Below are 12674 nucleotides of genomic sequence, written 5' to 3'. Positions count from 1 at the left end.
GGCTATCTTGAATTTTTGCAGGTCATATGTTTTATCCGTCGAAGAATTCATTGTTGATGGTTTGGATTTCGTAAGCTTTCGAGGGAATGTCGAGCAAGGTCCAATCGGGTACGTGTTGCCTTCCTCTGTCGGGTTTAACTTACCACGCATACGCAAGCGAATGTTTCGAATACAGACTGATATTTGGATAACTGTAATACTCAGAGATAAACAAGGAAGGCGATGCAGCTATGACTGAAAAGCTTCGTTAGTTATTTCATCTCATGCTGACATGCAACCTATTGTCGACAAGTTGTCTTATGCTTGTACAAATTTTTGAATTACAATCAAAACAAAGAAAACTGAAATAATGTATCAGCCAGCCCCAGAAAAACAGTATGCTGAGCCAAAATATCACAGTAAAAGGATAAAAACTGAGCGCAGTGAACGGATTCACCTATTTTGTCAGCATCTGTTCACAAAGCGTCGAAATCGATGGCAAAGTTAATGCCAGGACTACAAAAGCCAGCTTCGGCAGACTACACGCCAAGGTCTGGACCAGACGAGGCATTAGTTTACAAAGTTGAAGGTTTACAAAGCGACAGTATTCTCTGTGAAAATATATGACAGCGAAACCCGGACAATGTATCAACGCCATGCTAAAAGGCTGAACCACATCCACTCTACCTGCCTCAGAAGACACATAAACATTAAGTGGAAAGACAGGATCCCGGATACTGAGGTCCTTGCCCGAGCAAGCCTTCCCAGTATCTACACCATCTTGATGCAAACACAGTTGTGGTGGGCAGGCCATACAACTCTCATGCAAGACCACCGGCTTCCAAACAATTGTATTACGAGCTTGAAAAACTTAAACGCAACAAAAGAAGCCAGAGAAAACAGTACAAAGATACCCTGAAGAGGTCATTCAAAAACTTTGGCATTAACTATTACACGTGAGAGCAAACTGCCCAGGACTGGATCGTGTGGCGCTCTCCCATCACTAAAGGTACTTCAGCTTGCGAAGCCAACGTGACAACTGCATCAGAACAACGGAGACAGGCCAAGAAATCACGAGCCAGTAACAACACAATCAGCGCTGCTACCATCCCATGTCCACAATTCTACATAACATCGGCTTCATTAGACACCTACACACCCACAATCCATATATTCCCGCTAAAACACTGATGACTAAACTGGTCCCCATCGATTTGATGGACGAACTATATATATATAGAAATTAGAAAATGATTTTCTAAATAAATGCCTCTTAAAACCGGATGCATGGTTAAGGTTTTTAGACGATATTTTTATGATTTGGAGTTATTCATTAGAAGACCTTTATTACTTTATAGACAGTTTAAACAAATTACATCCAACAATAAAATTTACATTCAATGTCTCTAAAACTAAAGTTTCATTCTTGGACGTTGATGTCATGAAAAATGAAAATAATGAAATTACTACCATGGTTCATGTTAAAAACACGAATATTCATCAATATGTTGAATATTCTTCATGCCATCCTAAATCATGTAAAAATGGGATACCATATAGTCAAGCTAAAAGATTCAGAAGAATTACTTCGGATGATGCTGTTTTTAAATCATCTTTGACAGAGCTAGGTCAGCATTTTTTAAATAGAATTACCCTATTGACATCATTAATACTGCTTTCCAAAAGGTATCTTCTCTTACACAGCTTGAATCTTTACAATATAAAATCAAAAATAGAAATGAACATATCATTCCTTTTGTTATTGAATATAATCCAAGTTTGCCTAATATAGGTAAGATTATCAATAAATATTGGGATTTATTAAACTTATCATGTAAAGCAAGTGTTAAATCGCTACACGAAAGCAAACCCACACTTGCTTATAAAAGGACTAAAAATCTGAAAGATTTCCTAACTAATTCCAAATTAGAAAAACCATCAAATAAAATAGGATCATCAACTAAATGTAATAGACCTAGATGTTCACACTGTTCATTTATTAATGAAAATACTTCTTTTAATAGTAATAATACGAAAGAAATTTTTAATATGCGTTGTGACATTAATTGTGCAACATCCAATGTTATTTATTTGATAACGTGCAAAAAATGTGGCATCCAATATGTTGGACAAACCAGTCAACAAATATCTAAACGTATGAACCAACATAGATCAGATATAAAAAATTATATCGATCAATCATTTTCATCTCATGTTGCCGCACATTTTAACAAAAATTCCCATACATTGCAAGATTTCTCCTTCCAACCTATTGTTAAAGCTGATTCTGAAATGGAACGTCTACTAAAGGAAACCTATTGGATTCACCGTCTTAATACGGTATATCCAAAAGGTCTAAATTCAAAAACACTATATGACATTTAGTAATTTTTTTATTAATTTTTAATTTTTTTTTTTCTTTTTTTTTCTGAATTATGTCCCTTGTTTACAATTAGATATGAATATTTCATATTATTTTACTTTGCAGAAAATCTTAATTGCTAAAAGTATAATCTAATAACATAAAAAAAAGTTTACTAATTCTTTAAAAATGAAATTGAATTTGTAATTAACTATCAATATAATATGATTAATTATTTATAAAATACTTGATAGTAACCGTAATGCACACCATATTTTTATTATATTTTTATTAAATAAATTGAGTTCTGATAACCACTTTAACAGCTATAAAGATTATACTAGTGTATATGTTGATTACATTTATCTTTGTAATATTTTTTTTTTTTTGTGTAATTTGTTTTCTTTTCTTCTAATAAGCATGTATTATACATAATACTAATATTACTAAAACTGTTTATCTCTATTTGTTGATAAATCGTATATATATATATATATATATATGGCCTAGAAAGAGATTTGGAGGGGGACGTGGTTTTCCTCTCACTGGAAACTTTGTCTTTTGTGTTTCCCATGCCCGTTTTCCTTGTGCCTGGAAGTACCCATATAGTTTATTCGACGTGGAAATATTTTTCCATCACAGTCGCCGTTCTTCACATCGATCATCTTCTGCTTTAAGTTCCAGTCGGTGCAATTCTTTGTTGTCCCACTCCTCGATGGCCCTAAAGAAATTCTTTCAGTGGTACCTCGGGAATTTGTTCTAGCTTTACCGGCTACTCCAGATGAACATATTACGCCAATAATCTTCCGAGATATCGTTTAGGGGCCGCAATTCATATCTGCATCTATTTTTATATTCGTCAGGAGAAAATATGACCACATTTTTGAATATGATCATACAAAGGCGATATGTTTTGTTAAAGTGTGAATTGCTCTGTTTAACGCTCATTCATACTCAAGGGCCGACTCAGCTGCATATCTTTGAATTCGTCTTCGAGCGCAAGACGGGAAGCCTACAATAATTCGGATGCGTGTTAAACGGCTCGTTCGGCATTTATTGCGGCCAAGAGAGGCTAATGGGTTTCCGCGGATATCTCCTACGTGGTCACTCCGATTCCTCCAACGTCTCCGGGCAGTTTATTTTTTCAAATGTTTCTTTGGTCACACTGGTTGCAAGTTTGGACGTGATCAACGGGGCAAAATCTGATTAAATCTCGTGGTAAGTCTTGAAGTGTGGTTTGACGTTCTTATAGTTGTTACTTGAGGTTCTCGTATGCTGACATACGTTTTTATATTGACTCGATTCGTTGCTGTGATAATCATTCCGTTTAACTTATGCATGCTGGTGATATTTATGTCACCAGTCTCGTCTACAAAAAAGTTGGTAGCGTATGCGTGTATCAGTTACGTTTTGCGTAACAAATCCATACTGTGTGACATGTGCAAGCGAGTAGAAATTCTTTATTCGGTTGTGATCCATGTAGCTGAAGCACCATGTCCCATGAATGTTTCACAACCCGAGCTCTTTGATCCCCTTTAAAGCTATCAACATCCTTGTGTCACATAAATTACGTCACTGTTTTTGTGACGTCTACAAAAAAATATTCGTGCGTTTTTTTTTTTTTTTAACCATTACATCATGGTCGTACATGACAAGATTGTTTATATCTCCGTTGATATCGTCGATGTCGACGGCGTCATTCATGTCAACAATATATCAACCAGTTTTCTGTCGCCGTTTGTCTCGCGAACATGTCTTTGCACACTAGGTTCATATCCTTGAGGATATCGTACCTGTGCTGGTCGTCAGTCAACGGTTCTGTCAGAGTGAGATTAAACAGCTTTATATATTTCCTGATGCAGTGGATCCTATGATGGATTGAACTTGGGAATGCCTCTAGTGCTTTTTTTAATTCGGGTGTTTTACTCGCAAATAAATCAGTTACGTTGAGAGATACGGTCGATATAGAAAAATCATGAGTTCATGTTGTGTACTATACAAAACATAAACGGAGAACACGGGTAAATTAATGTGGTCACGAGGACGACATTGCGAGCACGAGCGGGGATATGAGTTCATCATAGCAAATTTAGCCGCCAAAAAATATACCACACAACGTGGTATGTTAGTTGGGTCGTGTTAGCGGATCCGATTGTTTAACTTGACGCGTGGGAAAGATGTCCACGGTGCATTCAACGGCAAACTCATCCTTGCGAAAATATTGATACGGATCCGTCAAATTCCGTGAAAGTTTCACCACCTGACGGACTAACCAGTCAGGATCAAAACGTGGATCAACAATATGTTTGATTTGGAATTATTGCCACAGCTTTTCCGTGAGGATGATCTTGTCGATTTGCGCAAGAAGATTATCTAATTGCAAACTAGGTCTTAGCAAAGCCGGAACGATTCAAATGAGCTGAACTTTTATCTTTTGGAGCAAGTCTTTCTCTCTCTCTCTCTTTCTCTCTCTCTGTCTATATATGTATGTATAAGTAAATATATATATATATATATATATATATATATATATATATATATATATATATATATATATATATATATATTATCTTTATTATTACTATTATTATTATCATTATTATTATTATTATTATTAGTATCATTATTATTGTTATTATTATTATTTTTATTATTATTATTATTATACCCCATTTTTTATATGGACGCGTATGACGATAAAAGTCGATAAAGGTCGTGGTACGTCCATGGATACGAAACATCATGGGTGTACAAGAAATGAAGGTGTGTTACTTGATTGGTTACATCATCGTACCGTTACCAGTCTAGAGGGCGTTTTCTCAGCTGTGCCAAAATAACATTCGTTTGGAAACTACGCCATATACTCTTCAAGCTTTACCGAGTACGATGGCATAAAGATAACCCGGAAAGGTTGAGTACTTCCTCAATAAAGATACTAATACTAACTCAGTTCCAGCATTTGTTGGCTAACACATATGGATCTATCATGCAGGGACTGATAAGTGCATGCCTGTATGTATCCTTGGTGACATTCATGTATTACCTAAGGAACTGATATATCTGGTTTTTTTTTTTTAAATCACGATTGATCAGCACGCGCGTTCATTTTTGGAGGATTCGTACCAGAGTTTGAATAGACCGCCACAGGTTTTGCACCGTTCAATATTTATACTCACACCTACCTTGTTACGAACACGATCATCATGTGTCCAACGATATTCATTCACACTTTGCTGCCCGGATAGCGTTGTTTTCCAATTGAGAAATCACGCACATCAATTTGTTCCAAATATATGCAGTAATATTAAAACACTTTAATTAGTCAATGTTTTTTTGTTCGTGTGTAGTTCTACCGCCGAAGAAATCTTCGTTCGCTCTTCGGAATATTCTTGCGGTCGCATTTGGGAACCTGCAGATCGCATTTGGGAACCCGTAGATTCTGCTGACACACACATGTTCGGAAATTGTTAGTTGGTCACAACATGCGCTGCAACCCGTGCTTCCGGTGGAACATTAGTGGAGTCAGCTGGGGTGCTTGTGAGGACAACATACAACCGTTTAGAATAAGGGCACTTGTGTTTGTTGCACCTGTCTAACGAAATGTTCTTACATTGTTTGTGTGATTTATATCAAAAGTATATTTCATGCATTCCTGTTTTAGGGAAAATTAGTCCCTTGTGCCTCCTTTTGATTTTGTATATTTCCAAACGTTGCATTCTCACCTGAAGTATCAGGGAAACGGAAAAATGTACACCAGAAGTGAACGTTGTTATAAGCTGGTACACTATGCGCTTCCATAAGAGCTCGTAATGAAAGAGGTGAAGCATAAATACGAGTTGACTTTGGTGAACTTGCGTCTTTTATTGTCCATAGTCCCATTATACATTAGCGCATATATTGCTGCTGACCTGACCGAAGCTAAATTTATTACTTCCTGTTATGTAGGCATGTTCCTTTATGTCCGCTCTAAGTCATTCGTTCAACATTTGGTTTTCAAATATATCTGCATGTTTCGTAATATCCGTAACATTTTGTTCCAATGTGTCCGCATGTTTCATTATATTCATAACGTTGTTACAATAACTCTGTAGCTTGATAAAACAAATGTATCTGCCTTGAGAACAACACGCACACATGAAACTTATATGCATATAATATGCACATGCTTTGTTTTCAATTAAACACCATTAATTTATTAATTTATAACGATCATATGACTATGACGCAAATGGTTTCTATTCCGTTACATTTGCAAATTAATGAAAATTAAATTACAGGTGTTAAGTTTGTTATGTACATTCAAAAAATGAAATCACGTGACCGGTCAGTACATTTCGTTACATGCAGTTTGATTTAAAGCACAAACATATATCTGTAATAGGTTAGAAAGAACAATACTCTGTGTTTCTATGTCCCTGGTGTATGGACTTGTGTTGGTAACATTACTGCACCACGGTGCGTAGACTGAATCAAGGTGTTTGTTGTTATCGGTTACATACATATCATAACTAGAGGGCATGATAACCCAGTATCCCATATAACAATTCTAGGTCACATGTTGAGAGAAAACTTCAGTAGACAGATTAGTGAGTTAGGGCTGTTATTAATACTTTCTTGTCTGAAATGTAAAATATCTCGTTCACAGAGTTTTGACCGAAATGCACATCTCGAGGATGAAACACAAAGATCTTTACCAGCAATAACCGTTTTCTCATTGGCTATCCGGTACCTTAAAGAGGACATGTTAAAAACGTGTCATGACAGACTTGCAAGTGGTCAAATAAGAGACGATGAGATTACATGGGTCTTGACGGTTCCTGCTATTTGGAACGACTCTGCTAAACAGTTCATGCGCGAGGCAGCTGTTCAGGTAAATACGTACTGATTAAAGCTCTTTATACTACCATCCATCCCATTTCTTTTTTCCTATTTATTTATTTCACCAGAATAAATAAATTAAATAATTTTCATATATACAACTTCGTCACCATTAAGACCTTTACATTTGCTTGAAGCACCCATTGTCACTGTTTTTGATTATGTTAACTTTAAAAAATAGTGAACAGGCAAGCAAGTCAGAGATACTTATTTTAATTTGATTTTTGTTGTTGTTGTTGAATGGTTAAACGCCATTTTTCAGCACACGATAGGCTATACATGGCGGCCAGTATTAATGGTGGAAGAACCCGGAAAACCCCGGAAAGAACCACCGACCCACAAGAAGCTACTGGCAAGCTTTCTTACATACCCACATTGGCCGAATCCGAGACTCGAACCCATGCAGACAGAGGTGAGGTGGCAATGAACCGCAACGGAGAATACTTTAGACCACTCGGCCACTCGGGGCCCCTATTTTAATTTGAAGCGAATAGCGTAGATACTTTTGATTTTACAAAACGTATTAGTAGATGTATGAAGAGATATTGCGACTTAAGGGAATTAACATTACTCCTTAGGATTATCATGTGCGGGCCTCTCTGTCGTCTAAGGGAGATTTAAGATGGACAAAAAAAATGACGTCTTTATACGAATAATGGGAATCAAACATTAGAATGTATAATTGATAGGGAGAACGTGAAATCGTATGTTTTAAAATGTTCATAGATTTAACATGATGGGCCAAGATGATGAATCACATGTCAAAAACGTTCTATAAAATATGTATTCAGACAATTTACAAATAAATCGTATTTCTTTATCAGGCAGGAATTGCGAATGTGAGCTTGAAGATAGCACTTGAGCCAGAAACAGCATCTATATTTTGCTGCCTTCTCCCAGTAGAAAAGATGGTTATGGGAGGGGTAATGGAGTCTTTTAAACCGGGCTCAAGATACCTGGTGTTGGATGCAGGAGGTTATTTCATTTCTTTATTTTATGATAAGGAAACGTTTCTTCATGCTATCGTGTCACGGTATTTTTTAAATGTTGCTTTAATACATAGAAATTGTTATTGGTGATTTTAAACAACATTTTATGAAGGTCAAAGTGATATGTATTGTATTATGGGTATTGTAGTATCAACAAATATCTAAATAGAGACATGTCTGACACTTGTACCTATTTCTTACCTTGAACAAACGGAAACTATTTTAGCTGCAATTACTTTTGTCCTCAGGTGGAACGGTTGATATCACCATCCATGAGGTACTGCCAGGAGGAAAATTAAAAGAATTGCTCAAAGCCAGTGGGGGTGCCTGGGGAGGAACTCAAGTTGACGAATGCTACAAACAATTTATTATTAGCCTTGTTGGGACTCCTGTCTTCCAGCGCTTCCAGCGTGAGAGCAAAGAAGGTTATCTTGAAATGTTCAGGGATTTTGAATTAAAGAAAAGAGAAATAGCTCCGGACAAAGATGCAAAAGTATCTATCAGGCTTCCTTGGTCTTTGAAACAAATATTTGAAAAAGAGACCGGCGAAGATCTTGGAAATGCAATTAAACAATCCAAATATGGCAATAAAGTGTCACTTGTGGGTGATAAACTACGCGCAGATGCTTCTGTAATGCAAGATCTTTTCTCTAATGCAATCCAAAGCACCGTATCCCACGTGAAGGAATTGATGCAAGACACACGTGTCAAGGGAGTAGAAAATATTTTGATGGTAGGGGGTTTTGCTGAATCCAAGATACTCCAATATGCAATTAGATCAAACTTTCCCAGTGTCAAGGTCATCATACCTCAGGAAGCCAGTTTGGTTGTGCTGAAGGGAGCTGTAGTCTTCGGTCACAACCCATCGTCTATTTTACAGCGTGTATGCAAATACACATATGGGGTTGATAGCATGGTTCCATTCGACAATGAAAAGCATGACATCCGGAAGCGAAAAGTATACGAGGATGGGCCATATTGTAACGACATCTTTGATAAATATGTTGAAATAGGCCAAACTGTCGAACTAAATGAGACAACCAAGGAGAAATCTTACCTACCGATGACAGAAGATCAAAGTAGCGTTGGATTTACAATATATGCCTCACCCCAGAAATATCCTATGTACGTTACAGATGACGGATGTGTGAAGCTTGGGTACGTTAGCTGTCAAATTGTCGATAAAAGTGTGCCAAGTGAGCAGAGAAGTGTTCTTTTCTCCATGAGTTTTGGAGGCACTGAAATCGAAGTTACAGCAAAAGAGGAAAGAACAGGAAAGTCTACAAAAGCCACCGTCAATTTTCTCGGTTAGATAATACGATAGTAAGTTTTTGTAATTTTAATAGGGAGTTACCTGAATGTCGAAGTAGAAAAGAATAATACACTTGAAAAAGACTTACTGATTAACAGTGCACTCCTAGGAGAAGCAATAACTATTGACATTATTTCGATAGTTAGATCGCTTTGTGGCTTTGTTTTATCACGCAGCTTATTATCGCCGAATAAATGTACAATTATATTTCGCTGTTTGGACGGAAATAATACAAACATAATGTGTCACAACGAACTGTCAACGGTCATTTTTACGGCTTCTGGCTGGACCAATTGGTCATCGATATTAACAAAGGAAAATATTTGGTTTTATCGGCAAATAACCATAAAATAGCTATTTTAATGTTATATTCTGATTTAAACAAAAGTACAAGCTAAAAATCTAAACAAAAGAAGAGCAATATGTACAACCGCATCATGGGTCATTGTACAAATAGACACCAGACATAGAAGAAGATATATGTTGTTCATTTGTAGCTGTCTGTATTAATTTCCAGATAACATGGTTTCTGCTGTAGGAATACGGAATGACTGTTTTACATGAGACTCAACTGCTTGGTCATCATGCGAGTTTTCTGTTAGGTAAAAATTCTCATACTAGCGATCATGTTCCATACATTTTGGGGTGATGTTGTCTTCATACCACAGGAAACCAGTTTGATCGTCATTAAGGTAGCCCTAGTCTTGGGTTACAAACCATCGTCTATTTTACAGCGTGTACACAAATACAGATATGGGGTTGATAAGAATGTTCCCTTCGACAATGAAAAGCATGACATTCAGAAGCGAAAATAATACAAAGACTGACCATATTGTTCTAACATCTTTGATAAGTATGTTGAAATAGGCAAGATCGTTGAGCTAAACGAGACATCCAAGGAAAAGTCGTATTCTCCGATGACAGCAATTCAAAGTAGCATTGGATTTACAACATATGCCTCAACCCATAAATCTTCAATGTGCGTCACAGATGAGCGTTGTTTTAGAGCCGTGAGTACGTTGGCTGTCAAATTCTCGACAAAAGTGTGCCAAGAGAGCAGAGAAATGCTTTCCCCAAGATTTTCGGTGGCACTGAAATCGACGCTAGAGCAAAAAATAACAGAGCAATAAAGTCTGCAAAAGCCACCGTCAATTTTCTCGGGTAGATAATACGATAGCAAGTGTTTTTAACTTTATTTTGGACTTACCTGAACGTCGAAGTGGAAGATAGTTATACACTTGAAAAGGACACATTGATTAGCAGTGTGCTCCAAGTCGAAGCCATGAGTATTGACTATTGACAGTTAGATGACCTTGTGGCTTTGTTTCATAAATCAGTATGTTATCGCCGACATAATATACAATTCTATCTCATTGTTTAGATAGACAAATACAAAACTATTCTGTCGCAATTTACTATTAACGGTCATTTTTATGACTCCGTGATAGCCCAATTGGTCATCGATATTAACGAAATGAAAATAGTCTGTTTATCACCAAATGACCATAACATAATTATTCTAATATTATTTTCGGTCAGATCTACAGACATGTCGGGAAACTGATATACTATAAAAAATTGGTTCAACATTTTAAATTCACGTTTTTTCCCTAACATTTTATTCCTCTTGCAGAGAGTCAGTAGTTACTCCTCGCTGTTTTACGGCATTTCTAAACAGGTCTGTATTGTCTCTTGATTGCCTTGGCTGTACGAACTGAATGCCGATTAGTAGATTCATTAATCACTGTATAGACTGAGTGTCTTTTTCTTTGACGTATATCTCAGAGGCACAACAAATGGTAACAAACAACCATATCTACGTTTGTAAACCACACCGCCAGCAACAAACAGGGTAGCGTAAGAAACAGATGCAATTCGGGGATTGGATCCTGATGTACTACCATATCGTGTGACAGTAATTATGTTTGCAAGCTGGTAACATCTTATTCTCACGGGTACATACGACAATAGCTATTTTCCCTGAATGATGTACCAGTTCGTATGTCATTTCCGCTCGCGTCACTATATTGTCGTGCGATAATTGTCTGAAGGTAATTGTTTTAAATCTAAGGAATAAAAAGCTTTTATAATTATGTAAACAACAATTGTTATGTTACTACTGATGAAGTTTTAATTGTTTGTATGAAGGTAAATAATACGTCATTTGTTCGCTTTACTATTTAGCTAACGTTTTAACACATCAAACATTAAAAATATAAATGAACCTTGAAGTATTTGCCATGTGCATCTGCATGTGATGTATTTAAACTTAATTCAAAACAACAAATCGCAAATTCATTGACTTATGTCTCAATTTTCATCTAAACTTCATTTTCAAGTGTATAATCTCCACACACCTTAAGTACCATATGATAAATCGCAATCTTTTACGTGAATGTAGCACGTACCTTTCAAGACAAGCAACATTGCGGCGAGAAACTATTGTAAAATATTTTTTAAATTACGGAATCTCTAAAGCACAATATTTCAAATATATTAACATTATCCTTAGCGAACAGAAAAGATCATAGTTATAATATGTTTTATAGAAGTAAATATGTTTGCAAGACATTAATGGTACGCTGACGAAAAAGGAAAAAGGAAAAAGGAAAAAGAAAATGATAGGACAATTACACAACTACAAATACTGCGAATAAAAGAAAGATATTTCAAATTGAAATTGAGATGAAGGCGAGCAGTGGAGACCAAGCCCATATACGGCATCAACGACAACACATCGACATGTTTATTTCACGAGCAACGCATTTCTCTTTCTGGATTCATCTGGCAGATGTTGTTCCACTTTCTGGTGTCGGTACCATTGTTGGTCCATTACGATTCTTTTATTTATAATGTGATCGCATAGTTTATTTGATCGAAAGGACAACCTTGTTCTAGTGCAACACGCACACGCACTTGCAACCAGTTACTCTACTTTGTTGTTGCAACTGTCAAACAGTGATCGAAATATCTACTTAGGGAATAATGCAGTTTAAGGCGAGTGTATGTTCTTGAAGTCTGAGATTAGGTTCATGTAGAACTATGCTGATCACGCCATTGAATAATATCTGAAACGATCGTTCTCGTCTTCGCCTAAAAATTATTCTACGGACAAGCCATACCTTGTTGAGTAAAAGTCAGATCAGTACTTATC

The 12674-nt window shown here is 36.5% G+C and overlaps 1 protein-coding gene across 2 annotated transcripts in view; it reads left to right on the top strand.

The window, feature by feature from the left end:
- LOC149798051 (heat shock 70 kDa protein 12A-like) overlaps positions 1 to 11740 on the top strand; it is a 58450-nt gene extending 46710 nt beyond the window's left edge. For both annotated transcript variants that reach the window (XM_089963141.1, XM_089963140.1), the window contains exons 4-6: positions 6987 to 7211; positions 8044 to 8194; positions 8457 to 11740. In XM_089963141.1, the coding sequence (XP_089819267.1) occupies positions 6987 to 7211; positions 8044 to 8194; positions 8457 to 9520 (1440 nt within the window). In that variant the 3' untranslated portion in view covers positions 9521 to 11740. The remainder of the gene's footprint in view (positions 1 to 6986; positions 7212 to 8043; positions 8195 to 8456) is intronic.
- The last annotated feature ends 934 nt before the right edge of the window (positions 11741 to 12674 follow it).

The sequence above is a fragment of the Sinohyriopsis cumingii genome, chromosome 6 (assembly GCF_028554795.1).
Source record: "Sinohyriopsis cumingii isolate HCF-2022 chromosome 6, ASM2855479v2, whole genome shotgun sequence".
In the NCBI taxonomy this organism is placed as follows: Eukaryota; Metazoa; Mollusca; class Bivalvia; order Unionida; family Unionidae; genus Sinohyriopsis; species Sinohyriopsis cumingii.
Note: the sequence above shows the minus strand (reverse complement) of the source record. Positions and strands in the feature narration are given on the sequence as shown.